The sequence below is a fragment of the Balaenoptera acutorostrata genome, chromosome 6 (assembly GCF_949987535.1).
Source record: "Balaenoptera acutorostrata chromosome 6, mBalAcu1.1, whole genome shotgun sequence".
Lineage (NCBI taxonomy): Eukaryota > Metazoa > Chordata > Mammalia > Artiodactyla > Balaenopteridae > Balaenoptera > Balaenoptera acutorostrata.
In genome coordinates, this window is record NC_080069.1 from 44,002,202 (window position 1) to 44,029,924 (window position 27,723).

General features: G+C 48.4%; 1 protein-coding gene across 1 annotated transcript; it reads right to left on the reverse strand.

The window, feature by feature from the left end:
* Positions 1-3: 3 nt before the first annotated feature.
* On the reverse strand, positions 4-13,864 carry SPINK4 (serine peptidase inhibitor Kazal type 4). Its single transcript, XM_057549142.1, is given in 6 exon segments — positions 4-48; positions 1,493-1,609; positions 2,457-2,497; positions 6,616-6,714; positions 6,803-6,865; positions 13,831-13,864. Coding segments are annotated over 6 exon segments (399 nt in total).
* Between the last annotated feature and the right edge of the window lie 13,859 nt (positions 13,865-27,723).

The following is a 27,723-nucleotide window of genomic DNA, read 5'->3' on the forward strand; positions in this document are numbered from 1 at the left end:
GGGTTAGCATCTGCCATCGTTCACGATCTGGATGTCCTGTCTTTTTTTCTAGGATCACAGCAGACAAGGATGAGGCCACCTCCTCAGGAACCGTAATGTACCCTTCAGGAACCCTGGCCCAGTCCAGACCCCCTGCTGAGCTCTGCCCACCCACCCAGTGTACAGTGCGGGGGAGGTCCCAGGGCTCCCTGGGCATATCCGTCTACAGCTTTTCCCTCTGTACACCCTCCCCCGGGCGGTTTCAGCTTCCTGGGCTTTCAACCGCCTCTGCATGCTCTTGGCCGCAAATCTGTCTCTGGCCTGGACCTCTGTCTTAAGACTCCAGGCCTGTTCACGTGATTGTCCATTGTACGTCGCCGCTGGGATGTCCCAGAAGCTCCACTGTCCAGGAACATCAGCGCCCCACAAACCTGCCACACCCACCCTGCCCCCCACCACATGGCACCACCAGCCACCCAAGCCTACAAGTTAGAACCAGCATGTTGCTCTTGCTTCCTTCCTGCCTGTCAACCGCTCGCATCCAATCTCACAGCTTGTCGATTCTACGCCCAGTGTAACCCTAAGTCTTGAATTATCATGATCGTTTTCCAAGTTAGGACAGTGTCCATCTGTCTAGAGTATGGCAGCTTCCAAAGACTTTCTTCTCTTCCGTGTTCTCACTTAGCTCTGGCCGGCTCAAGGTCTTGTGAATGAAGAAATGAGACCAAATAGGAGATCCGATGGACCAAGGTCATGTTCTGGCCCTGCTCGCTCTAGACTCATTTCTTGCCTCTCCCCCATTCTCCTTTAAATGAGAATGTACTCCAGCATACCCGTACCTTCTTATAGTTCCTCAAATATAAACTTTCTTTCCTTTCTAGATCTTTCCAAACTCATTTCTCTACTTGGAATTACCTTCCCTTGTTTCTTCTTTTTCCTACCTAATTTCTACTTATCCCTCAGGGCTGAGCTGAGGTGTCACCTCCCCTGGGAAGTCTTCCCTGCCTTGTCCTTGCCTGGTACCCACAGTACCCTGTGCGCCCCCATCTGGGCCTTTAGCATTCTGTGCTGCCGTTGGCTGACCTTCAGCTTGGCTTCCCCGTTAGACTGACTGTTTGCCCCAGGAGCCGGTAATGCTGTCTAGCTTATTATGCCCTGTTGTATCCCCAGTGCCCAGCCCACAGTAGGTGTTCAATAAATAATTGTTGGCTGGAGGAATAAATGAACAAATAAGGTCACCTAGTCAGTCGGGGGCAGAACAAGGAAAAGAGCCCAGAGTTTCTACCCTCACCCCAAACCCCCCACCAGTGGGCTTTCTGCTTGGAACCATGTGCCTTCTTTTGATTTATACTTGCACTCACTCTGTTATGGGCAAATGTTGGAGGACTCTTCCCAGGCCAAGTGTGAGTGAAGGAAGAAGCAGGTCAAGTCCTGCTCCTTTCAGACTCATATGCACCACAGATGGGGCCCGCCCAAGCCAACCCAGGGGAAGGTGGCGGGGAGGGGGGTGGACTTACATCCGAGCCAAGCAGAGCTTGCATTCACTGTCATACGTGACCCCGTCAGTGCCACAGACCGGGTCATATATCTAGGGGCAGACTGGAGATTCTGCCATGTGCTCACAGATGGGCTGTGGAAGAGAGGAAGGGGGAGGCGCTCAGGGATTTGGAGGCAGAGAGGAGGGACCTGGGGGCTCTGCTTGCAGCCAGGCGGGGATCTCCACGGAGGAGCCAGATTCAAGAAGGCCCCAGTGTGGGTCCAAAGAGCATGAAACCAACCACTCAGGGCCCTTTGGCACGTTTGCTTATGTGTGTGTACATGACCGTGGACCGTGGGTGTGTACGTAAGTGTGTACTTATATCTGCTGAGCCCAAGTAGGTGGGCATCCAAGTGAGTGCCTGTCTTTATGGGCTCACACACTCCTCACGGGGTCTAATAGAACCCTGCTGCTGGTCCTATTGAGGACCCCGGGAGACGGAACCACCCATCATTCCTAGGAGGCCCCGCCTCCCTGGGGGCTCCTGAACTCACCCTGTCCCGCATGACCTATCAGGCCCCTAGTATGAGAAGGCTGGAGAAATGGAACTTAATTGAAGCTCAGTCTGAAAGGGTTTAAAGCCAGCCCTGAGGTCAGGGTCAGAATTGGGTCAGGACTAGGATTAGGGTCTGGGGTACGGATAGGGTGAGGGGGGCAGTGCCCTGCAGCAGTGAAGGCCCCAGGCCCGAGAGACCTGAACTCTGCACTGATTAGCCATGAATCTTTGGCGAAGTGGGTGGGCCTGCTCAGCCTGGAAGGGCTAACCTGGGGAGCATGCAGGCTCAGGAGGCCACCCTGGCTGCTGCGGAGCCATTGAAGGTGTATGAGCAGGAGTGTAAAGAAGAGCCCTGGTTTCCCAGCATGGATGAGAGGGCTCCCCTCTGCAGAAGGAAGGCCGGATCCGCAGCCCTGAGGCCAGAACCGCAAGCAGCTGCCTTACCATTCTTGAGAAAATGCCCTTTGCTGCCGACACTGGCACTTCTGAAAGGCAAAGAAGCAAGAATTAGGTGATATTGGCTCTAAGCCCCAGGTCCAGGGGCCTGAAGACAGCTTCTTTGGGCCATCTGTCCCAGCCACCACCCAATCTGGAATTCCTCAAGGAAAGGTAGTGAGTCACCAGAGAGGGGCTCCCAGAAAGCTCATGTGACCTTGTATTATAAGAACTGAGACAGAAAGTCTAGAATTAGGGAGATGAAAGTCCAGCCTGTTAGTTATTAGTCAGATCCCACTGGGATTGTTATGTTCCATACAATAGCAATGAAAATAATTCAGTTACTGTGTAGCAGGCCTTGACAACACGTGATCTTGACTGCTATTCACAGCTTTCTCAAGCCTGTGTAACAGGCAAGAGAGGAAGCTGTGGTCTGCGACCCCCAGAGGCACTCATTTCCTCAGCTGCCAGGAGTATTGGCTGCTCACGGCAGAGTCCTTTCCTGGGAATTGCCCTCAGAGAATGGACTTGCCCTGCCCAAGGTCGCATTCCCTACCCAGGAACAGCTCGCATCCAACGTCAGGGTGATGTGGGTACAACGGTCTGGACTCCTCATCTCTGCTCAGAATGATGCTAATGGGCCATCCCAGCTCCACTGCATCACAGTCAACATCCCTCATCCCTCATAGGTGTTACCCCCTGAGCACTCCCCAGAGTCTGCTTCCCAGGGAACTTGACCAGCTTATGAAAGAGGCTTGCAGGTAAAGCAACACAGTTTGTTAAGGGCAGAGCTTGGATTTGCACATGGATCTGTCACTCCACACACGCAGTCATGCGCCATGGCCCCTCGAGGTCTGGACGAACTTCTTACAGGACACGAGCAAATTGCTATGTGACTGGCGAGCGTGACAGGTGGATGAGGGAATGGGAGCTGTATCTAAGGCCACAGGTGTAAGGAAAGGTAACCATGTAAATTGAAGAAGGGCAGGCTGCTTCCTGAAGTCTCTGAAGGTCTGTCATGGGGCCATGGGAGAGATGAGCTCTTCTCAACCTCACAGGGCAGAGCTCATCTGCGTGAGGAGGCTGCAAAGAAGCAGGTGTGGGTTCCAGAATTTTCTCTCAGTGGGAGCTATGCCTTAATGAAGGAGGCTGTCTCCAGAAGTGGAGAGCTCTCGATCCCTAGAAGTGGGCAATGTGGTGTGGTTTTAGCTTTTCCTGGAGACGCTATTACAAGAGATTTCCAAGGCAGAGAGGAAGAAGGGAACCAAAACTGACCTCTGATGCACTGTTGAAGCATCAACATGCAAATCTAGCCTTGTCACCACACTGCTCAAAACCCTTCCATGTCATAATTACCCAAACTGGAAATTATCCAAATGTCCATCAACAGGTGAATGGATAAACTGTGATACACACGTACGGTGCAATACAACTCAACAGTAAAAACAAGCCAATAACTGATAACATGCAACACCATGGCTGAATCTCAAAAACACGCCTAAGAAGCCAGACACAAAAGACTCCACACTGTATGGTTTCATCTGTGTGACATTCTAGAGCAGGCAAACTAATGTATGGTGGAAAAGAGTCAGAGCTGTGGTTGCCTCTGGGGTGGGGGTGGGGTAGGGGCAGGGTTTGACTGACATGAGGGAAATTTCTGGAGTGATGGAAATGTTCTGTATCTTGGTAAGGGTCTGGGTTACACAGGTATATGCCTCATCAAAACTCATTGAATAGGATTCACTGAGTGATAAGACTTGTGCCTTTCATGGTGCATAATTGTTAGCGGGGGGAAAAGCATTAAAAAAAATATAAAGCCCTTCCAAGGCTCCCTATCGTGACCACTAAGCCTCTTCATCTTACGTTTAGGGCACCGCATGAGCTGATCCCAAACTTCCGCTGGGCTCACTTCCTCGTACACCTCCCCATGCCCCTACGCCCCCGCCATTCCTCTCTGCTCACTCTTCTGGAACAAGCTCTGTGTTGGCTTATGCTGGTCCCTCTGCCTGTGATGTCCTTATTCTCCTCCTCCTATTGACTCAGACCCTCCTTTCAAGATGCAGACCACCTCCCAGTGAAGTATTCCCTGATATCCCCCAGGGTTTCCTGAGCAGGCCTGGACTTAGGCTTCTGTTTTAGTCTGTTTGGGCTGCTATAACAAAAATAGCATAAACTGGGTGGCTTATAGACAACAAACGTGCATTACTCATAGTTTTGGAGACTGGAAGTCTAAGGTCATGGTGCTGGCAAACTTGGTGTCTGGCAAGAACCCTCTTCCTGGTTAGTAGTCGGTGCCTTCTCACTGTGTCCTCACGTGGTGAAGGGGCGAAGGAGCTCTCTGGGGCCTCGTTTATAAGGGCACTAATCCCATTCATGTGGACTCCGGCTTCATGACCTAATCACCCCCCAAAGGTCCCACCAGCCAATACTATTACCTTGGGAGTTAGAATCTCAACATATGAATTTGGGGGGCCGCAAACAGCTAGACCCTAGTAGCTTCTTTCACACCACCGTGTGCTCACCCACTCACCGGGTCACTCCTGCCTTCCGATGGACCTGAGCGCCTTGGGGTTCCTTTGTCTCTGCCTCCAAGTGGCAATGCCCTCCACACAGTGAGTGTCCAGGATTTGACCACTAATGTGCATTGCGGGGGAGAAGTTCAGAACCCTGTGGTGTCAGAGTTTCTTCCTGGATGATGTGGGAAGTTGCATTTACCCCCAGACTGCCCTTGACCTTGGCCCAGTGTGCCCCTTCCTCACACAGCCCAGGCAGGAATCTGCAATGGGCAAAAGGACTCTCTTTAGGACAGCCTCTTCAGTGTTCCCAGCAAGAGAGCTGCTGAGGGAATGGATGCCAGGCTGGGAGTAAGCAGGCTGTGCCAGGCCAGAGTCTGCAGACCCATTCTCTATTGCGTCAGCCCCTAGTCTATGTCCCCAGCTGGGGAAATGGGTTTGAGACTGGCCATGAGGCCAGTGTCCCTGGGGTCCTGCTGGGCCTTGCTCTGTAACATCATGACTTTGTCCAGGTGTGTCCTAAGTAGTCTCCCTGCTTCCCCTTTTAGTCTGTTCTCAACTTAGCAACCAGAGCAAACCTTTTAACACATAACTCTGCTCATTACCCTTCAGTGTCTCCCATTTCACTCAAAGGAAAAGCCATGTCCTCACATTGACCTTCAAGGCCTTACCCAATATAGTTCCCAGTTGCCTGTATCATCTCTTCTCCTATCTCTCTGCACCCTGCCCCTCACTCTCTTCTAGCCCCACTGGCCTCCTTGCCGTACCTCAAACGCTCCAGACATGCTTCTACCTCAGGGGCTTTGCACTGCCTGTTCCCTCTGCCTGGAACCCACTTCTCTTAGATACACCCATGGCTCACTCCTCTGCCTCCTTCAAGCTTTGCTCAAACATCAGCCTCTCAGAACTCCTCCGATTTAACATTGCAACCCCCTCTCAATCCGCATCACCCTGCCCAGTATTTTTTTCCTTAGCCTTTATCACCTTCTAACATACTGTTTAACATACATTGCACCTATCTTGTTTATTGTCGGTTCCCCTCCCTCAGACCCCACTGGTTTTAAAGACCTATCAGGACAGTTCTTTTTCTGGTGTGCTCACTGATAAGTTCTAAGGGCTCAGAACAATGCCTGATACCCAGCAGGTGCGAGACTGCAGAGGCACTCTAGGCCCTGAGCAGGCCCCGCTCCTGCGGGCATGTGTGTAGCCCAGGGCGAGGGCTCCCTGGTGCTCACAAGACTGCTCTCAGCCCCACAACCACAGCCTGTCAGAGCAGATGGGAGCTCAGAAGACCCAGGCCAGGCTTTCTTCAGCACCCACCACCCTACAGCCACCAGACTTGCCTATCTCCCCAGAGATAAGACTTCTCCCTTCTGCCTCGCCCATCTCTAGCCCAGTAGTTGCTCAGTGCAGCTTTGAACTAGAACAACCTCCTACTTTATAGCTGGAGAAACAGAGGCCCCAAGAGGGGAGGGGACTTTTGCAATTCTGGGACAGAGTTAGGATTTGAACCTAGGTTTCTTTTCTCCAGGATGCAGAAAGAAGGTATATGCAGAAAACCAAGGCCTTAGAGGGTGCTCCAGGCCCTGCCTCTGCCCCACGCCAGCTCACCTACCGACACCAAGCCACGGAGAATCCAGGATCTGCCTACTCACCCCTGTCCACAAGGAAGAGGGCAGCCAAGGCCTGGGTGAGCACCCACAGGCGGACAGCCGTGCTGATCCTGGGCTGACGTGGCCTGAGTGAGCTGGGGCCTGGGCCAGGGGCGATGCGGGCCTGTTTATAGGGCTGATCCCCACCCTTATCTTACCTGAGGCCAGATGGAGAGGCCGGAGGTGTCACCTATCTGCACCTTGGCATCTAGGAAGGGTTTGTTCTCTGCAGAGACGCTGAGCTTGTGGTGGCCTGGGGAGGGGGCTTGGGTTATGGCCGGCAGATTTTGGAAGTGAGAAAAAGTTTGGACAACTTGCAAAGCTGACTCCAGCCCGAGGGCTGAAGCAAGAGGCAGAGGGAAACTGAAGTAGAAAGAGGAAGACAGGGGCTTCCCTGGTGGCGCAGTGGTTAAGAATCAGCCTGCCAATGCGGGGGACACGGGTTTGAGCCCTGGTCCTGGAAGGTTTGATCCCACATGCCGCGGAGCAACTAAGCCCGTGCGCCACAACTACTGAGCCTGCGCTCTAGAGCCCACGAGCCACAACGACTGAAGCCCGCACGCCTAGAGCCCATGCTCCGCAACCAGAGAAGCCACTGCAATGAGAAGCCCGCGCACCACAATGAAGAGTAGCCCCCCCTCACCTCAACTAGAGAGAAAGCCTGCGCACAGCAACGAAGACCCAACACAGGCAAAAATAAATAAATAAAATAAATAAATTTATTTAAAAAAAAGAAAGAGGAAAACAAAGAGAGACTAATTCAGAGAGACTGAGACAGAGATATCAAAAAGAAAACAAAAAAGCAGCAATTGGAAGGAGGTCGGAGGCAGAGAAAAGGGGCTGGAGTCATGGGTTCCTTTGCCAGTGCCGACACTAACCAACTTCGTGAACTCAGAAAAGCCGCTTTTGTTAAACTGGACCTCAGTTTACCCACCATAAAATGGGGAAGATAATTCTCACTCTGTCTCCCTCCTAGGGCTGCTGTGAAGACGAGAGTGGTGATAGCAGATGGGAAAACACTTTGCAGAGTAGGAAATGAGGTATAAATATAAATAGAAATTATTCTTTTCATTTATTTTTATTTCTTTTTTTGCACCATGAAGAGGGTACAACTGACAGAGGAAAAAAAGGTAAAATAAAACATATTGTAAGGAAGATGCCCTCATGCTTTGCATGTAGTCTATGTCCTTTTACATTTAAATGGGTTAAATACAGATAAGACTCTGTTCAGGAAAAATCAATATCTAGGGGACTTCCTTGATGGCGCAGTGTCTTAGAATCCGCCTGCCAATGTAGGGGACATGGGTTCGAGCCCTGGTGAAGGAAGATCCCACATGCCGCAGAGCAACAAAGCCCGTGTGCCACAAGTACTGAGCCTGTGCTCTAGAGCCCGTGCTCTGCAACAAGAGAAGCCACCGCAACGAAGAGTAGCCCCCGCTTGCCACAACTAGAGAAAGCCTGCGCATAATAACGAAGACCCAACGCAGCCAAAAATAATTAATTAATTTAAAAAAAAGAATTTAAGAAAGAAAAATCAGTATCTAAAACTTCCCCTTACTTATACAGGTATATGACTAAGATATTTGGTTATCTGTTTTCAAACAATTTTTTTTTTTTAATTAATTAATTTATTTTTGGCTGCGTTTGCTGCACACAGGCCCTCTCCAGCTGCGGCGGGCGGGAGCCACTCTTTGCTGCCGTGTGCGGGCCTCTCACTGCGGCGGCCTCTCCCGTTGCGGAGCACGGGCTCCAGGCGCGCAGGCCTCAGGAGTCGTGGCCCGCGGGTCCAGGAGCTGTGGCTCGTGGGCTCCAGAGCGCAAGCCCAGCAGTTGTAGCGCACGGGCCCAGCCGCTCTGTAGCACGTGGGATCCTCCCGGACGAGGGCCAGAACCTCCGTGTCCTGCATTGGCAGGCTGATTCCCAACCACTGCACCACCAGGGAAGCCCCAAAGAATTTCTGATTTATAAAGAGAATAACAAAATTTTATTTTACATATGCATTTCTCTATCGTTTAGATCCGTGATTTTCAGCTCTATCTGCAGATAAATTTCCCTGGGGAGAACTTTAAACTACAGATGCTGAGCCCTACTCTGAAATATTTGAATCAGTGTTTTGTTTTTTTAAAAAAAACTTTTTACTTTGAATGATTTCAAGCCTACAAATAGGTCGTAAAAATAGTTAAATGAATCAATGGGAAGGATTCTTGTTCAAGAATAGCCCCTATGGGGGCCACAGGCAGCCAGGCAATCACCCTCACAGGCTGGTAGAAGCCTGGGATCTACAGCCAAGCCCAACCTGAGGTCCGTAACTCAGCTTTGAGATCCTCCTGCCCCGTCTCAGGAATGCCTCTGAGGTGGAAGGACAGGTGGCAGATGTCCTTCCACTGCCTAGCTGGGCAGAGCAAATATTTAACCATGATTTCCTGTCCTAAGGTATGAACGCCATCTCATAAAGGAAGGGGAATTTTAAAGGTCATCTAGGTTCTCTCTCCTCTTCCACTCAGACCTTCCTACAGCAGCCCCACCAAGAAGTCATTCATCCTCCAGTGATAGGGAGAAGTTTCATTGTTGGTTGGGTTTTTCTTAAGGTTTGATTTTTAAAAATATTTTTAGTGAGGTATAGATGATGTAGAATGTTATATAAGTTTCAGGTGTACAACATAGTGATTCACAATTTTTAAAGTCTATACTCCACTTATAATTATTATAAAATGTTGGCTATATTCTCTGTGCTGTACAATATATCCTTGTAGCTTATTTATTTTATCCACAGTAGTTTGTACCTCTTAATCCCCTACCCGTATCATGCCACCCCCTTCCCTCTCCCCACTGGTAACCACTAGTTTGTTCTCTATATCTCTGAGTCAGTTTCTGTTTTGTTAAGTTCATTAGTTTGTTTTATTTTTTAGATTCCACATATAAGTGATATCACACAGTATTTGTCTTCATTGTTGGATGGTTTTGAACAGAGCCCTTCCTCACACAGGAAGTCTGCTTCCCTGTCTAGCCTCCTGTACCTGCATGAACCCCAGATGAGCACCTCCAGGCTGAGTAGGTCCAGCCCCTTGCCTGCCCCCACCCTTGCTTTTGTTTTTTTTGGCTGCGTGGCATGCGGGATCCTAGTTCCCCAACCAGGATCCAACGAGTGTCCCCTGCAGTGGAAGCGTGGTGTCTCAACCACTGGACCACGAGAGAAGTCCCCCAACCCTTGCACATAATGAAGCTCCTGGGTCTCTCAGCATTTCTCACCTGGTCCCCAGGTCTGTCTGCCAGTGTCCCAGGTTAGAGTGAGAAGGGGACAGAATGGAGCAAAGGAGCTTGTCACCTCCCTTGTTTTGGACCTTAGACCTCTATGATTGTGGCAGGAATGGCTGCTAATGGTTTTAGCTGTCCAAGGGAACAGAAAGCTTGAATTCTGCATCCTCCAAAGTCCAGAGTAAAATCAAGGGCAGCCTATGGGCTGCCAAGCCCACCTACCATTCCCCGCTGCCCGAGGTCTCTTTCCTCAGACAAACACCTCCTAGATTCACTCACAGTAACAAACTTCCTAATTTGTCCTCCCACCAAAGTGTGAGCCTGACTCTTATATCCAACTGCTATTGGGCAACATCCCTGTGGATGTTAATGTATCCAAATAAACCTCATTCATTAATTCGAAATTCACCCATTCATTCAACAAGAGTTTAATGAGCAACTAGGTGCCCAGCTCCATGCTGAGTGTTTGGATACAGCAGGGAATAAGTCAGACACAGTTCCTGCCCTCAAGGAGCTTGTGGTTAAGTGAGTGATTGGTACTAAATGAGCAGCGGAACTGTATCATCACTGTTGGGATAAGTCCCATGAATGAGACACGCTCAGTGCTTTAGGAAGATCCAAGACTGACCTATCCATCTGGGAAATCAGAGAAGGCCACAGGGTGAGTGGGAGGGGCAGGCTGTAGCAGAGTGGAACACTGTTGCAGGCAGAGGGAACAGAATGTATAAAAGCCCTGAGGCAGGAAGAAGCTTGACACATCCAGGGAACAGAGAGGCCAGTGTAGCCAAGGTGACGTCAGTGAATAGAGAGGGGCATGAGACAAGCCTGGAACGGTCAGGGGGGCCAGATCACTGGCCCCCACCTTCCAGCTGTGGAATCTGGGAGCCAAGCCTGCGGCCTTCTTTGCTTTTCCACTGAGTGTATAGGTTCTGCTTCCTCAATAGCTCTTGACCCCATCCCTCTCCACCCAATGCCATACCCTGGGCCTGGCCACCCTCATCTCTGACCTAGGCTATCTTTGACTACCTCAATAGTCTCCTAGCTCATATCCCTGCCTCCTCACCTGCCACTCCAAACCACTGCACACAGCGGCCAGGACGAGCTTCCTAACATGCAAATTGGACCAAGTCCCCCCTGCCCAAAGTGCTGTAATGGTGCCCCCTGCCAGCAGGACAAAGCCCAGGCTCCTCAGCTTGTTGTTCAAGGCCCTTCAGCCTCTGATTCCAACCTACATTTTCAGCCTCATCTTTGCTCAGCCCCACTCTGGACCTACACTTCTTCAGTTCTACTGAACCCTTTGCATGATTTATTCTCTCTGCCGGCAACGCCGGGTCTCCCATCTCTATCCCCCTCAGCCCCATCTTATAAAAACCAGCTCAAATATCCCCCTCTTTTGAAATCTTTCCTATTGCCCTCCACCAGCCTGGGCAAGGTCACTGCTGTCCTCCTGAATGCCCCCCTCCCCCTGCCCCTCCTTCCTCCATCAGTCTTTGCCCCATGCTCTCGTGGCATTTGCTTGTCCACCTCGCTCATAAAGCTCCCTGGGTGCCCAGTCCTGGGACTGGCACACAGTAGGTGCCCAGTAAATACTGAGTAACAGTTCCAAGAGGGGGCAGAAGACAGTGGGTCCAAGGACAGAGATGGTCCCAGCTTTGGAAAAGAGGGAGCAGTGGAGTGAAGGCAATTGCTATCCCCACTGGTCCCTCTGTGCTCCCGGGAGGTCGTGAGAACCCTAGAGAGCCCGCTGACACATGCCAGTCCCCAGATGGGACAACCTGGGTCAGAGTCTCTGGTAAAGGCGCTGTCTCCCTCCAGCCTGAGCCAACCCCTCCCTCACTACCTGCCTGCTCTAGCTTCTCTGGGATGCAGAGAGGTACAAGGAGAGAGTTCTGGACCTTGAACTCTCTCCTTGTACCTCTCTGCATCCCAGAGATCTGAGTTTGTTCATTCCTTCAACAAATATGTAGTAAGTGTCTACTATATTTCATGCACTGTCCTAGTCACCAGGAATTCAGCTGTGAATAAGGTGGAGAAAGTCTTTGCCTTCCATGTGCTTATATTTTAGTGGAGTGACAGACAACACAGAAATACAAAATGAGCACATGATATGTTATACAGAAGAGAAATTATGGCGTAAGGGGAGAATGTGACAGAAGGGGAGGAGGGTGCTTTTAGAAAATGACGTGCGAGCGAGAAGGAAATGGTCCTGCAGAGATCTGGGGAAAGAGCCTGCCAAGCGAAGAAATGGCAAGTGCAAAGGCCCTGGGACAGGAGCGAGCTTGGCATGCTCAGGAAGTAAGCATCAAGGAGTCCATTGTGGCTGGAGTGGAGTGACCAAAGAAGTGAGTGCCAGGAGGGGAGGGCCAGCTCATACTAAGGTCTCAGCGCAGCCACCAACCTGTTGGGTGAACTTGGGTGCCTCCCTTCCTCTCTTCGGGCCTATGCATGTGTTCCCATCTGAGAAATGGGCCCGCTGATATGTACCACCACCAGCCTGACTCCCAGGGCAGCTGTGAGGGCCCTGAGGAGGAGAGTATGAGGGGAGATGTGCGCAGCCACTGTGATGCCAAGGAAGTGCCTTGAGTGGGGATTCCTGGGAGCAGAGCCGAGGCCAAGCCCTAAAAGCCCTGGGCACCTACACAAGTGCTGGGATCAACACAGTGAGGACAGAACGGGGCTCAGGCAAGGGAGCCGGTGATTCCTCCATCTCCTGCTCCAGGTCAGAGTGAGGGCCTGGGACATGCACACTGGCTGAGCTGACACACCCCAGCCTCACCCAGCAGACTTCACCCCAACTACTGAGACTTGGACTGGCGCCCAGCTTTTCTAGGAATACAGCCCCTCCTTGATGACAGCAACCCAGGATCCATTAGGTCTGAGTCATGAGCCCTGCTGATGGGTGGTGGGGACAGAGGCCTTGTTTGGTTTAAGGTGAATAAACCGAACTCAGTCAGGTCTTGGGCCTGCCAGACACAGCCAGCTTGTCCCTGGACCATCTTACCTGGCCCCTCAGCCCACATCCTGCTCCACCCTTCCGCCAGCCTCAAGTGGCCCTACCAGCCCATCTACCTGTTGTGAGCAGCAGGAATGGGTGTGGGCACCCATTCCAGGGAGGCCTGGTCTGGACACAGCCAGCTCCACAACCTGTCTTTTTTTTTTTTTTTTTTTAATTTTATTTATTTATTTTTGGCTGTGTTGGGTCTTCGTTTCTGTGCGAGGGCTTTCTCTAGTTGCGGCAAGCGGGGGCCACTCTTCATCGCAGTGCGCTGATCTCTCACTATCGTGGCCTCTCTTGTTGCGGAGCACAGGCTCCAGACGCGCAGGCTCAGTAATTGTGGCTCACGGGCCTAGTAGCTCCGCGGCATGTGGGATCTTCCCAGACCAGGGCTTGAACCCTTGTCCCCTGCATTGGCAGGCAGATTCTCAACCACTGCGCCACCAGGGAAGCCCCACAACCTGTCTTATCCTGGGCTCCTCAGCCACCCAACATGTCCCAGGTCTGGCCACTTCCCATTCCACCTGGTCCAAAGCTGCAGGACCCCACACGATGGCAGTGGGAGGAAAGGACACCCCTCTACTCCTTTAAGAGCAGATTTCATCTACTAGTTTGGGATCTGACTCCAAGGAGGACTCAGTGATGGGAATGGGCTGAAGTCATCTCTCCATGGGGACACCCAGCCTGCCATTCAATGGACACTAATTGAGCACCTACTGTTGGGTACCTGTCATTGTGCTGGGTCCTGGAACCACAGAGATGAGTGAGACTTGGATCTCTATGCTCAAAGGGCTTGCAGTTCACAAGTGGTGGGGAGGTGGAATGGACACATGGACACTTGAGCCATATTTATAAAATGCTGTGGTTGGGGCAGTGATAGAAATAGTGAGAGAGAGATTTCACGGACCCCTCACTCAATCTGTCCAAAAGTCCACTTACCGTCTCCTCTCTACCCAGAGATGTCCTACCTCCCAGTTCCTCCATCTGGGTAAAGAGCACCATCATCTAAACCCACGCACCTACGGTCAACTAATCTATGACAAAGGAGGCAAGGGTATACAGCGGAGAAAAGACAGTCTCTTCAATACGTGGTGCTGGGAAAACTGGACAGCTACATGTAAAGAATGAAATTAGAACACTCCTTAGCACCATACACAAAAATAAACTCAAAATGGATTAGAGACCTAAATGTAAGACCGGACACTATAAAACTCTTAGAGGAAAACATAGGAAGAACACTCTTTGACACAAATCACAGCAAGATCTTTTTTGATCCACCTCCTAGAGTAATGGAAATAAAAACAAAAATAAACAAATGGGACCTAAGGAAACTTAAAAGCTTTTGCAAAGCAAAGGAAACTACAAACAAGGTGAAAAGACAACCCTCAGAATGGGAAAAAATATTTGCAAACGAATCAACGGACAAAGGATTAATCTCCAATATATATAAACAGCTCATGCAGCTCAATATTAAAAAAACAAACAACCCAATCCAAAAATGGCAGAAGACCTAAATAGACATTTCTCCAAAGAAGACATACAGATGGCCAAGAAGCACATGAAAAGCTGCTCAACATCACTAATTATTAGAGAAATGCAAATCAAAACTACAATGAGGTATCACCTCACACCAGTTAGAATGGGCATCATCAGAAAATCTACAAACAACAAATGCTGGAGAGGGTGTGGAGAAAAGGGAACCCTCTTGCACTGCTGGTGGGAATGTAAATTGATACAGCCACCATGGAGAACAGTATGGAGGTTCCTTTAAAAACTAAAAATAGAATTACCATATGACCCAGCAATCCCACTACTGGCCATATACCCAGAGAAAACCATAATTCAAAAAGACACATGCACCCCAATATTCATTGCAGCACTATTTACAATAGCCAGGTCATGGAAGCAACCTAAATGCCCATCGACAGGTGAATGGATAAAGAAGATGTGGTACATATATACAATGGAATATTGCTCAGCCATAAAAAGGAACGAAATTGGGTCATTTGTAGAGATGTGGATGAATCTAGAGACTGTCATACAGAGTGAAGTAAGTCAGAAAGAGAAAAACAAATATCGTATATTAATGCATATATGTGGAACCTAGAAAAATGGTGCAGATGAACCGGTTTGCAGGGCAGAAATAGAGACACAGATGTAGAGAACAAACGTATGGACACCAAGGGGGAGAAGTGGCACAGGGGGGTGGTGGTGGTGGGATGAATTGGGAGATTAGGATTGACATATATACACTAATATGTATAAAATAGATAACTGATAAGAACCTGCTATATAAAAAATAAAATAAAATAAAATTCAAAAATTCAAAAAAGAAAAAAAAAAAAAGGGCACCATCATCATCCAAGTGAACCTGGGCATCCTGCTGAACTTCTCCCTTCCCTCTGCATTCAGGGAATCAGGTCTTACCAACTTCACCTCCTCCCCATAGCTCAGAAGTCGATATCACCTCCTCCAACTCATCCTCTATCTGCTTCCTGAGCAATTTCTTTCTGAAATGCAAAAATGAACATGTGATCCCTCTCTTGAAATTATTCAATTATTATTATCAATTCAATTAAAATTATTCAATCTCATTGACTTGAGGATGAAAACCAAACCCTTTGGTATAGCATACATGTTCTTCCATGACTGGGCCTTTGCTGGCCTCTCTAACTTCATCTCTGGCCATTTAACCCTTCACTGCATCAGGCAAAACCACCCACCAGGCTTTTATGCCTCCAAACCTTTGCTCATGCTGCATCCTCTGCCCAGATGCCCCTCTATCACCTCCTTGGTACTCTCTTCCCAAACTCAGTCCTCCTCAGTTTGGGTCCCTCATCTGTACAGATATACATCCCAGTAGCACCTGTAATGTTCCCTGGCCCTTTCTTGCTTATGTGACTGTCTCCAATATTTCCTAAGAAAGAGGAGTGGAGGACATCTGATTCGCCTCATATCCCCAGTGCCCTGCACAGGGCCTGGCATGTGTGTTGATTATATGAATACATCTGGGACTGAATGCAACTTCAGGACAGCAAGGAGCCCAAATTCAGATGCTCAGTCAGCTGGGCTTGAGGGCTTCAGAGAGCTCTGAAAACCAGGCTGAACTCCAGTTGGCCCAGTGGGTCCAGCCACTGACCACACTGTGCTATGTCCATATGGGAACAGAAGTGGCACTCTATTCCAAGGGCCACATTTTTTTAGTTCTTGGCCCACCTGGCTGGGCTCCCAAGAACCCCAAATCTCCTCCAAACCCTAGATGTGGTACTTCATTCCAAAAGCCATCCTAAGCCCTTCTTTAGGGCTCACAGACAGCAGCTTCAGTACCTGCCTTCTCTCCTGGTACACGGAATCCTGGCTCGATCGCCGTCAACTAGAATAAATTTTTTGGCCAGTCCTCACCCTAGGAGTGACCTGGGGTCACAAGAGATCTGGTGTTCTGGGACCATGTGTCATCCAAGCAATTCCATTCACAGGCATAGCTCAGAGCTCAAGTCCTCTGAGCTAACACATAAAAGAGCTTAGAACAAAGGCTCATGAAATTCTCCTTCTCCCCTTCCAGAGCTCTGATGGTCTTCAGAAAGAAGACCATAGGTTATTATGGGCAGGTGCAATGTGACACCACTCCAGATCACTATTAATCTGATAGGGTCCATGGGTTGCAAGCAACAGAAACAGACTGCAAAATGGGGATTTTCCAGAAGAGTGTGTGGTGGTCTTAGGTTGGACTCACTCAGGAATGTATCACCCTGAGATTTTAGATTCCAAGCTGTTTCCTGGGAGGTGATCCCAGGAAGCACTGGTAGGGGAATGAGGCTATGCAAGGTGGGAAAGGGAAGGGAACCAGTAGTGTGCATTACTGAGGTTCCACTGTGGGAAACCGGGCCTCAGTACAGCAGTCCTGCCCCAGGCTGGGACAGTGTGTGGAACACATCTCAGTTATTTTCACTGAAGGGGGTGGGACCTGGGATATATATTCACCAACTATCATCAGTCACCGAAGGCTGCTGGAGGAAGGTCCTTAACTCTCCAGCCCTACTGGCCTGCCTCTCTTGTGTCTCCGAGCATCCAGAGAAAGCCTTCTGTCAAAGGATTTCAGTGGCTGTGAATGAAGCACAAATATGCACAGGTATGGTGAGTGCCGAGGAGATGTGGGTGAGGCACTGACAACGCCTGCTACCGGAGCTGCACGAAAAATTAGAGAAAAATCGGAAGAATTAGGTCCTTAAAACCTGCCAGAGTTCACTTCCTAACCAGGGAAAGTGAGATATTTTGATGAACGGTCCCACAAGGATTGGATCCAATGGGGGACAGTAGGTCTCCAAAGCAAATTGGAGAAACTGTTACCAGGAGAAGGAAGAATGTTGCTAGTCAGACAAAAGCCACAGATGTCACTAAGTCTTCCCCATAGGCTGATCCCTCACCTGTAGGATCAATTCACTCTCAGGAGCCCAGGACTTCATAAGGCTGGACCCACAGGGAAGTGACGAAGTCTCCTGGATATGGGAGTACTACACAGAGGTTCACTTGGGTCAGCTGGAGTGCTGATTGCTGAGTCCCCTCTGGCCTGTGCAACGCCTTACAGGTGAACCAGGAGGCATTGGTGCCATCAGGGCCTGGGCTCTGGAGTCTGGACACCTTGCCTGTGCAACCTTGGGCAAGTCATTTCACTTCTGAGCGACTGCATGTGGGTGTGTGGAATGTGGTCATCTCCAGGGGTTGCCATGCATGTCATACTCCATGGATGCTGTAGTGTGAATTGAATTGGAGTGGTGGCAGGTAAGTAGCCAGCATCCTCAGTGGCAACCTCCACAAGCCATGTGACATGTTTTCAGGACCCTGCGGTGTGCTGGGGAGCTCCAGAGCTTTGTTCCCTATCTCCCACTCCCATGTTTCTCTTTGGGGGCTGCAATCACACTCTCCTGAGGTTACCTTGTCCCGGATGTATTCATACAGTCTCCTGCTGTAGACAGGCTTACTCTCCAAAGTCAGAATGCAGTGTGCTTACATCATCCCAACTTTGTGGCCTAAAAAAACTGAGAGGGCTTCTCTCTCCACAGCCTCCTTCAGTGTATAAAAACCCAAGAGAAGACTCTGACAGGACTGGATAAGCCATGAGCTCATCTCTTGGGCCAATCAATGTGGCCAGGGGATTGGGCTTCTTTGGTTGGCCAGGCTAGGGTCACATGTACCCTGCTCTTACCAAATGAGCAAGATAAAGCCATTAGCGATCCATCTTTTGGCCTGGTGAAAGACAGGAGCTGAGTCCAAAAGGCTAAAGTCCTCATTGTGGGTCCTGGAAATTCTTTCTTTTGTGAGACCCTCCCTTCCATGTCCAATGTCCCCCTGGTGATGGTGCACACCCTCTGGAGGCAGTGAGCTCACTTCCAGTCAGGGGCTGTGTTGGGCTGCACCCCACAGGCCTGCAAGCCCTGTACTTGCCCAGCCTCAATGAGACAGGAGGGAAGGCGGTAGGGCACAACCATTAAAAGAATGACACAAATATTAAGAAGAATAGGATATGACAAAAACTGGTTAGAACCAACTAGGCCCAAGATGGCAGAAGATTCAACTTGCAGTAGACCTTGAGCCTCATTAATACATGCTCATTGTAATAGGTCAGCATATGCCATACTAAACACCCACAGGCGCCATGACAGTTCATCTTTTCTCTGTGTCCTCACATGGTAAGAAGAAGCAAGGGAGCTCTTATGATCTGATCACCTTCCAAAGACCCCCTCCAAATACCATCACATTAGGGATTAGGTTTCAAGATAATAAATTTTGGCAGGACACATTCAGTCTATAGCATGAGAGAAAGAACAGTTACAAGGGCCTGCCCCAATATATGTTTCTGGCACCCTCAGTGGCCCCATCCAACTGATGGAAAACATCAGTTTTATCTTCTGACCAACAATAGTCTATGTGGGAGGGGCTTCCCTGGTGGCACAGTGGTTAAGAATCCGCCTGCTAATGCAGGGGACACGGGTTCGAGCCCTGGTCTGGGAAGATCCCACATGCCACGGAGCAACAAAGCCCATGCACCACAACTACTGAGCTTGCGCTCTAGAGCCCACAAGCCACAACTACTGAAGCCCGTGTGCCACAACTACTGAAGCCTGCGCACCTAGAGCCTGTGCTCCGCAACAAAGAAAAGCCACTGCAATGAGAAGCCCTCACACCGCAACGAAGAGTAGCCGCCACTCGCCACAACTAGAGAAAGCCAGCGCACAGCAATGGAAGACCCAACGCAGCCAATAAATTAATTAATTAAATAAATCTATTAAAAAAAAATAGTCCATGTGGGAATGTGCAAATCCCATGCTGAATACTTATTTTGTAGGGCTGGTGACCCTAGAGACCTGTTGTCATTCACTCTTGTCTGTGTGATAACCAATAGCCTCCAATTTCTCCATAGCCTCATTTTAGTGAGCGTAAAATGATACCTCATTGTGGTTTTAATTTGCACTTCCCTAAAGACTAATGATGTTGGACACTTTTTCACGTGCTTTTCGGCTATTTGCACATCTTCAAGGGTCTGTTCAAGCCTTTTACCCATTTAAATAAATTGGGTTGTACATCTTTTTCTTTTTTTTAAACAACAGGAATTTATTTTTTAGTAAATTTATTTATTTATTTTTGGCTGTGTTGGATCTTCATTGCTGTGCGTGAGCTTTTCTCTAGTTGCGGCGAGCAGGGACTACTCTTTCTTGCAGTGCGTGGGCTTCTCATTGTGGTGGCTTCTCTTGTTGCAGGAACACGGGCTCTAGGTGCGCAGGCTTCAGTAGTTGTGGCACGCAGGCTCAGTAGTTGTGGCGCACGGGCTTAGCTGCTCCGCGGCATGTGGGATCCTCCGGGACCAGAGCTCAAACCCGTGTCCCCTGCATTAGCAGGCGGATTCTTAACCACTGTGCCACCAGGGAAGCCCCAGGAATTTATTTTCTTACAGTTCTGGAGGCTGTAAGTCTGAGACCAGGCTATAATCTTACAATGGGATAGTACTCAGCAATTAAAAAGAATAAACTAGTGTAGTTCATCTTTGTAAACAGTTGCTGGTGAATATGCAGAATGATATAACTGCTTTGGAGCATTATTTTGGGGGTTTCTTAAAAAATTACACATACATCTTCCTTATGACCCAGCAATTCCACCCAAGATAAATAAAAACATATGTCCACACAATGACATATGCATGAATATTCATAGCAGCTTTATTTGTAGTAGCCCCAAAGTGGAAACAACCCAAATGTCCATCATCTGGAGAATAGAAAAACTGAGAAACATCCATACAATAGAATACTACTCAGCAGTAAAAATGAATTAACTCTTTATATGTGCTATAACATGAATGAATCAAAAACATGATACTTCCCAAATGAAGGCAAACATAAAAGAGTACACACTGTATAATTCCATGTATATGAATTTCTACAACAGGCAAAGCTTATTTCTAGGAACAGAAACGGATCAGTGTTGCTTTTAGGGAAGGGTGTGGGGAGGATTTCCTGGGAAGGGCAGAAGGGAATTTTCTGGGGTGATGGCAATGTTCTATATATTGTTTGGAGTGATTACACTGAAGTATACAGTTGTCAAAATTCATCAATTTAAACATTTAAGATCTGTACATGTCATAGTATATAAATTATATCTCTTTAAAAAAACTGAATTAAGCCTCAATTTATTTATTTATTTATTTATTTATTTAATTTTTGGGCTGCATTGAGTCTTCGTTGTTGCGCGAGGGCTTTTCTCTCTAGTTGCCTCGAGCGGAGGCTGCTCTTCGTTGAGGTGTGTTGCCTTCTCATTGCGGTGGCTTCTCTTGCTTCTGAGCACGGGCTCTAGGCATGTGGGCTTCAGTAGTTGTGGTGCACAGGCTCAGAAGTTGTGGTGCACAGGCTCAGTAGTTGTGGCTCACAGGATTAGTTGCTCTGTGGCATATGGGATCTTCCTGGACCAGGGCTTGAATTCATGTCCCCTGCATTGGCAGGCGGATGCTTAACCACTGTGCCACGAGGGAAGTCCCTATGCCTCAATTTTGGATTGCTGTCACCAGGTGGCAGTGGAAACTAATTTCTAAGAGTCCAACTGTAAAGTGTGTGCAATGCCTAAGATCTGTAAATCATTCTATTAGTGAGTGTTCTTGAAAGCATGAGGCACAGTTCTGTAAGCATGAATTTTAAATTTCAATCAGTAGTATTGTGCTGGAGGTCTCTTTGTGTTTCTTACCCTCCCCCTGCCCCATTCAGCACCGTGTTTTAAAGATCTATTTACTCTGTTGTGTGTCTATCTAGCTCATTGCTCCTTACTGTGACAGAACATTCCAGTGATGGATGCCTCATTGTGTCCAGCCCTCCAATCACCACAAATAACTTTGTGATAAAATATCCTCTTACATGTTCTTTATGCACCTGTGTGAGAATTTCTCTAATGATATAGCCAGGAGTGGGGTTCTTCCCAGCTCCACTCATAATATTTATTTATCTGTACATTTTTATCCCCTCTATTTCATAAATTCCCCCAAAATTCTTTGTGCTAAGACAGCTGAATCCAGGCAACATCCCAAACTTTTAAATTAAAGGAAATGTATGCTGTGAGTCGTTTTATTTGTATGTCTCTCTGCAAAATGTGTAGTGCTCTTTGTGATGTCGTTTAAATTTACAAAATAGTATTGTTGACTAAGATTTTCTTAAATAATTTATTTATTCATTTATTTTATTTTTGGCTGTGTTGGGTCTTTGTTGCTGCATGCGGGCTTTCTCTAGTTGTGGTGAGCGGGGTCTATTCTTCGTTACAATGCACGGGCTTCTCATTGTGGTGGCTTCTCTTGTTGTGGCGCATGGGCTCAGTAGTTGTGGTGCACAGGCTTAGCTGCTCCGCGACATGTGGGATCTTCCCGCACCAAGGATCGTACCCGTGTCCCCTGCATTGGCAGGCGGATTCTTAACCACTGAGCCACCAGGGAAGTCCCTGTTGACTAAGATTTGAACCTCCAAATTGGTAATCGTGGATTATCTTCTACTGAATAAATTTCTCCTGATTCTTTGTGGTAAAACAGCTGAATTTAAGCAACATTCTAAATTTTAAATTATCGGTGATGTTTTAGAACAAGAAGTTTTCTCAACAGTGGCACTATTGACATTTGGGGTCTGATAATTCTTTGCTGTAGGGGGCTGTCCTGTGCATTATAGGATGTCCCTGGCTCCTACCCACTAGATGCCAGTAGCATCCCTCCTCCCTGGTTGTGACAACCAAAAATGTCTCCAGACATTGTCAAATGTCCAATGAGGGGGGCAAATCACCTCCAGTTGAGAACCACTGTTTTATGGTAAAAAAAAACTCTGGGATTCACTTGGGACCCTTTTGCTAGACTCTCCCCCCCTTTTCATTTTTAATAAATTTATTTATTTATTTTTGGCTGCATTGGGTCTTTGTTGCTGCACGTTGGCTTTTCTCTAGTTGCGGCGAGAGGGGGCTACTCTTCGTTGTGGTGGGCGGGCTTCTCATTGCGGTGGCTTCTCTTATTGTGGAGCACGGGCTCTAGGCATGCAGGCTCAGTAGTTGTGGCTCACAGGCTCTAGAGCGCAGGCTCAGTAGTTGTGGTGCACGGGCTTAGTTGCTCTGCGGCATGTGGGATCTTCCAGGGCTCGAACCCGTGTCCCCTGCACTGGCAGGCTGATTCTTAACCACTGCGCCACCAGGGAAGCCCCCCCTCCCCTTTCTTTCTGTCAGTTTATTTCAACCCTAATCTCAACTACAGACTTGTATTACATGGTCATTTAAAAAATGTCCGTCCCTGCTTTCTAGCTGGAATAACGTTCTTTCTGGAGATACTTACCAGAGCCCTTAGTCTCTTAGTGGACTGAGCACCAAGTAGTCTTTGCTAGGTTTCCTGGCTTCCCTGTCTCAGACACTAAAGTGCATCAGAGGAGGAAGTGAGAGTCAGAATTCTCCTTGTGTCCGGCTCCCAGAGGAATCCAGAAGAGCAGGTAGAACCCCACAGTGACTGATAAGATCTTAATAGTCTGTTGACCCAGTCTGCAAGGGGAACAGAAAAAGGGGGTCTTTCTTTTTAGTTCTCACATCCTCTCCCCTCCTCTCTCTAGATCTCTTTTTTTTTTTTTTTTTGGTTGCACTGTGTCTTAGTTGTTGCAGGCGGGCTCCTTAGTTGCGGCTCGCCAGCTCCTTAGTTGTGGCATGCATGTGGAATCTAGTTCCCTGACCAGGGATCGAACCTGGGCCCCCTGCATTGGGAGCTCAGAGTCTCAACCACTGCGCCAGCAGGGAAGTCTCTCTCTAGATCTCTTTTGTAACAATTTTTATCTACAGTCCTTGGATAAGCACCCAGAGTGATGACTGTCCCCTGTATTCCTCAGCACACTAGCACTGTACCTTTCTCAGGAAAGTTCTCTGTGTGGGAATTTCCTGGTGGTCCAGTGGTTAGGACTCAGCACTTTCACTGCTGAGGGCCCGGTTCAATACCAGGTCAGGGAACTAAGATCATGCAAGCCGAGCAGCGTGGTCAAAAAAAAAAAAAGGAAAGTTCTCTGTGGTCAAATAAGTGAGGACAACACTGCCCACTGAATCCCTGTCTCGGACACTGGCAATGACCATTAGATTATTAAAGGCATTGAGAAGCTCTTCAGATGTCTTTTTTTTTTGGCCGTGCTGCATGGTATGCAGGATCTTTCCTGACTAGGGATTGAACCCAGGCCATGGAAGTGAAAGTACAGAGTCCTAACCACTGGACTGCCAGGGAACTCCCTCAGATGTCTATTTTTAACCTAGCATTTCTCAGATTGACTACAGAACTTTCCCATTCCTCCTCCATTGTTTAACAAATATTTATCGGTATTAACACCCCCAGAACTGGTATCCCAAGGAACACAGTTTGGGAAATGTTGTCTTAGCTATTAACAACCTACATCTTTTGTAAATTGCCTTCAAAAGCCATTAATGCGTTCATTCATTTATTCAAAATACTGTTGGGCATCCACCATCCTAGTATGAGGACTACGAAGATTACTCGTCCAGGCAGCCCCCCGGTGGACAGATGAATCAGATCGTGTCAGTAGATATGTGAAGGTCTGAGCCAGATGTTGGGGAAACAGTGGAACCCAGTGATTAACTCTGACACTGGAGTTCTGCTAACCTTCACAGACCAGGCAATACCTCGCTAAGCCTAGAATACGAGATCGAGTCCCTTAATCCTTGCAGTGTCAGGGGCTTGTTAGAAAGGCAGAATCTCAGGCTCCACGTTGGAACTACCAAGTCAGAACCTGTGCTTTAACAAGATCTCCAAGGGATCTTTATGTACATTACTGTTTGAGAAGCACTGCCTTAAAATGAGCACACTCTCTCACAAGAAAGTAAACAGAAACAAAATGCAGTTCTGTGTGATGTCTTGGCCAAAGGCTGACCTAGCAGCCTCCAGGCCAGGCCAGTCAGACAGGATAGGAAGGGAAGATCAGCAGAGGCAACGAGTGTCTTCTTTCCTCTCCTCACCCTCACCCAGCAATGACTGATTCAGCAGGTAAGGCTACAGGCATGTCATCCGGTAGCAGGGACAGGTAATGAGGCCATACCTGTGGTCCTTCCTGCCTAGGTGTCTGCCATGACTGGGTAGGCATAATGGGTTTGACTGGGAGGAAGGGAAAGAGTAGGGTTTGGAGGGGAAGGGGATACTTCCCGTTACCCTCCCAGAGATACCATCTCTGCTCTAGACCAGACAAATGGCCAGCCACAGAGCCACAGAGCCCAGGGTTCAGGGCTCAGGGCTCAGGAACTTTAAGCTTCTTCCTCTTGATCCTCAACATTTGTTGAGGGAGGAGGTACAGGGAGGGTTCATGGCAGCCCGATCCATTGGGAAGGAAAGAAGTTCAGGGCGAGCGCACCTCGACGCTGAGCAGGTGGCCGGGTTTTGCAATCTCTTTCCCTCCACAGGTCGTGCACTTGTCTGGGTGTAGCCCTGGGCACTGGTGGGGCAAGCTCTGTGGGCTACAGTGAGACTGAGGTCAGGCTGGGCCTTTGCTAGGGGCCCTGGTGAGGACCCGGGGGAAGGCTTTTCCCACAGACTAGGCTGTGATGGGTGGAGGGCAACTAGCCTAGGGTGGGGGTAACTAAGGGGAAGGAAACTGAAAACCACAACATAAATAACCACAATGAAGGGGAGCAGAATATGCTATTTTGAGCTGTAAGCACTTGAAAAATAGCAAATGTAGGGAGAGGCTTTCTCTGAACTCTCCTTATCTGCCTAAAGATAGATCTTCCAGAAGAACTCATTTGTCATAGAGTCCCTCTCCGGTGGTGTCATCAACTAGGGAAGAGTGACTCTTATCACAGGAGAGGAGACTAGAAGTTGATAGCACACCCAGAAAATAAAATTTGTCATGAACTACCATATCTTCAATCTAAGGGCCCATTCATCTATCCTTAAAATCATTTTCCCTCACCTGAGAGTCCTACATTCCCTGCCCAACCCCCCTCTTCCCTATTAAGATGGTATTTAATCCTGAATTCTAAGCCACCTCAGGGCATTCGTTATTCATTTCCCCTTGGGTATCTCCAATGAGGTATACATGTTAATCAACTTCTGTTTGTTTTTCTCTTGTTAATCTGTCTTTTATTACGGGGGTCTCAGCTAAGAATTCAGAAGGGTAGAGAAAACATTATTTTTTCTCCCCTACAACATCAAAATACCAACAGCAGCACTGCCCCTGCCCTTAGGAGGTCTTATGTGTGATGCACCTCCCAGCAGGGAGTGCCTCTCTGCACCCTCCAGGGGCCAGAACAGATGAGGTGAGCACCCAGTGCCTGAATCCACCAGGATGAAGACTTCTTGCTATTCTACCTAGATACTCCAAAGGTAAGTCAGGCAGCAGTAGACAGAGATGGGATAGGGAGGTGGCATTTCAAGCAGAGGGAAGGGCCCACACAAAGGCCCAAAGGCAAGACCACACTCACCTGGGTGGGAAGAGGGATCAACTTACACATCTCCATCCAGTTCTGATGTAGCTGGCCCTATTGTGTTTTCTACTCTCCAAGGACACCATTCATATCCTGTGCCTGTCACTGTTGGTAGAGTCCCTGTTTGTTCCCCAAGGACAGGACTACTTGTGACTCACTTTGTTTTCCAGCAGCCCACTACAGGTGGCCCAACCTAACCCTGACTGTAAGACTAAGAGCTCCCCATAGCTCCATGGTAGGTGCTCAGGACACCTGGATCCGCTGTAGCAACCCTGCTCCCGCAGGCAACCTCCTCAGAAGGGTACCTGCCTCACTACCTCCTACTCTTTTCTGAAGAAAGGGTTAACTTAGAGAGTTGTTTGCTGAGGTTCCTGACACGAACCAGGCCAAGGCGTATCTGGGGGCGGACTCCTTGGCTGGGACTTGCCCGGGTCAGTCTGGTTTGTTCCTGATAACGTGAGCAGAGGATGATGTATGTGTGTTCTAAAAAATCCAAATAAAATTCTGGCTGCAAAAGTAAATCATGCTCATTGTAGAAAAATTGGAAAATAAAGAAAAATATAAATGAAAAAATAGATACCACCTTTAATCCCACCACCTAAAGGCAACCTCTTTATACATTTTGATGAATTCCTTCCAAGTTTTTTTTTTTCCCTACGCATATATGTGTACATGTTTAACATAGCTGAGATCATACTGACTATGAGTTTCATGCCTTCCTTTTTCACTTGGCAGTACATTATAAGCTCTTACTCATTTGCTGTAATCATCAATATTCCATCCTACCCGCATATAATTTAGTTAGCTATGTCCCTGTAGTGGTTACAGATTTATATCACACTTCAACTGGGAATGTGCAGAAAAACTGTGATTTCTATATTCTTCGTCTCTAGCTGATCTAGTCTCCTGCACAACTTCCTACCTCCTCAAGAGGGAAAATTAACAGTGGGTCTAACTAAAGAATAATCTGAAGAAATAATTTGAATCGCCTGCCTTTAGGGTTTTGTCTTCCTATGTGACCCCATTTTGCATGTCAGAAACCTCCGTCTTCCTCTTTGCTTCTTTTCTGTAACAAATTCTAACCACTGCTCCTCCTGCCTTCTCATGGATACGGAATCGGCCAGGGTCTCAGCAGAAAACAGATGGCTTATCCAACGCAGTCACTGAAGAGTTTCATAATGGGACTACCTACGAAGATGCCAGCAAGCCTAGGGTAACACATAAGAAATGGCGAAGCACTCAGGACCAGAGATATGTGAGGGCATTACCACCCTTAGTCCTGGGAGCAACGGCAAAAGCTGCAGCTGTGCGAGCGAGACCGTCGCACAGGAATTTAGGAGGAGGGATGCAGCCATGGCCTCCCCCGTGGTCTGGCTGAGAGGGAACTAGGGGACTAATGACTCTGACATCTCCCTCCACCTGCCCTCTATCTCTTTTCAGGGTCTCCCATTGGCCCGACTGAATGGGAAGGCAGGGGAACAAGTATTCTGCAGAGGTCAACCTCCCAGTATACAGAGAGGGTGGAAAACGGTGGACAAAGGATTTGAAGGGGCAAGTGAAGAATAACTAGCCCACGTGATTTGTGCTGAGGAGGAAAAAAACCAAAAGAAACAGGCACATTAATACTTTTCATATCATGTCTATTATTGGACTTCCAAGTTGCTTCTTATTTTCACTTTTATAAATAATGTTTTTTCAAATGGGGACATCTCTCAAACTCGAAATTTTCTACTGAAGTTAATATATAATGAGAAGAGGTGCAGGGTCTCCCAGAGTCCAATTGTATTAGTTAAGTCTCTCTCTCTCTCTTTTTTTTTTTTTTGCCACGCTGCTCAGCTTGTGGGATCTGAGTTCCCCAACTAGGGGTTGATCCTGGGCCCTGGGCAGTGAGAGCACGG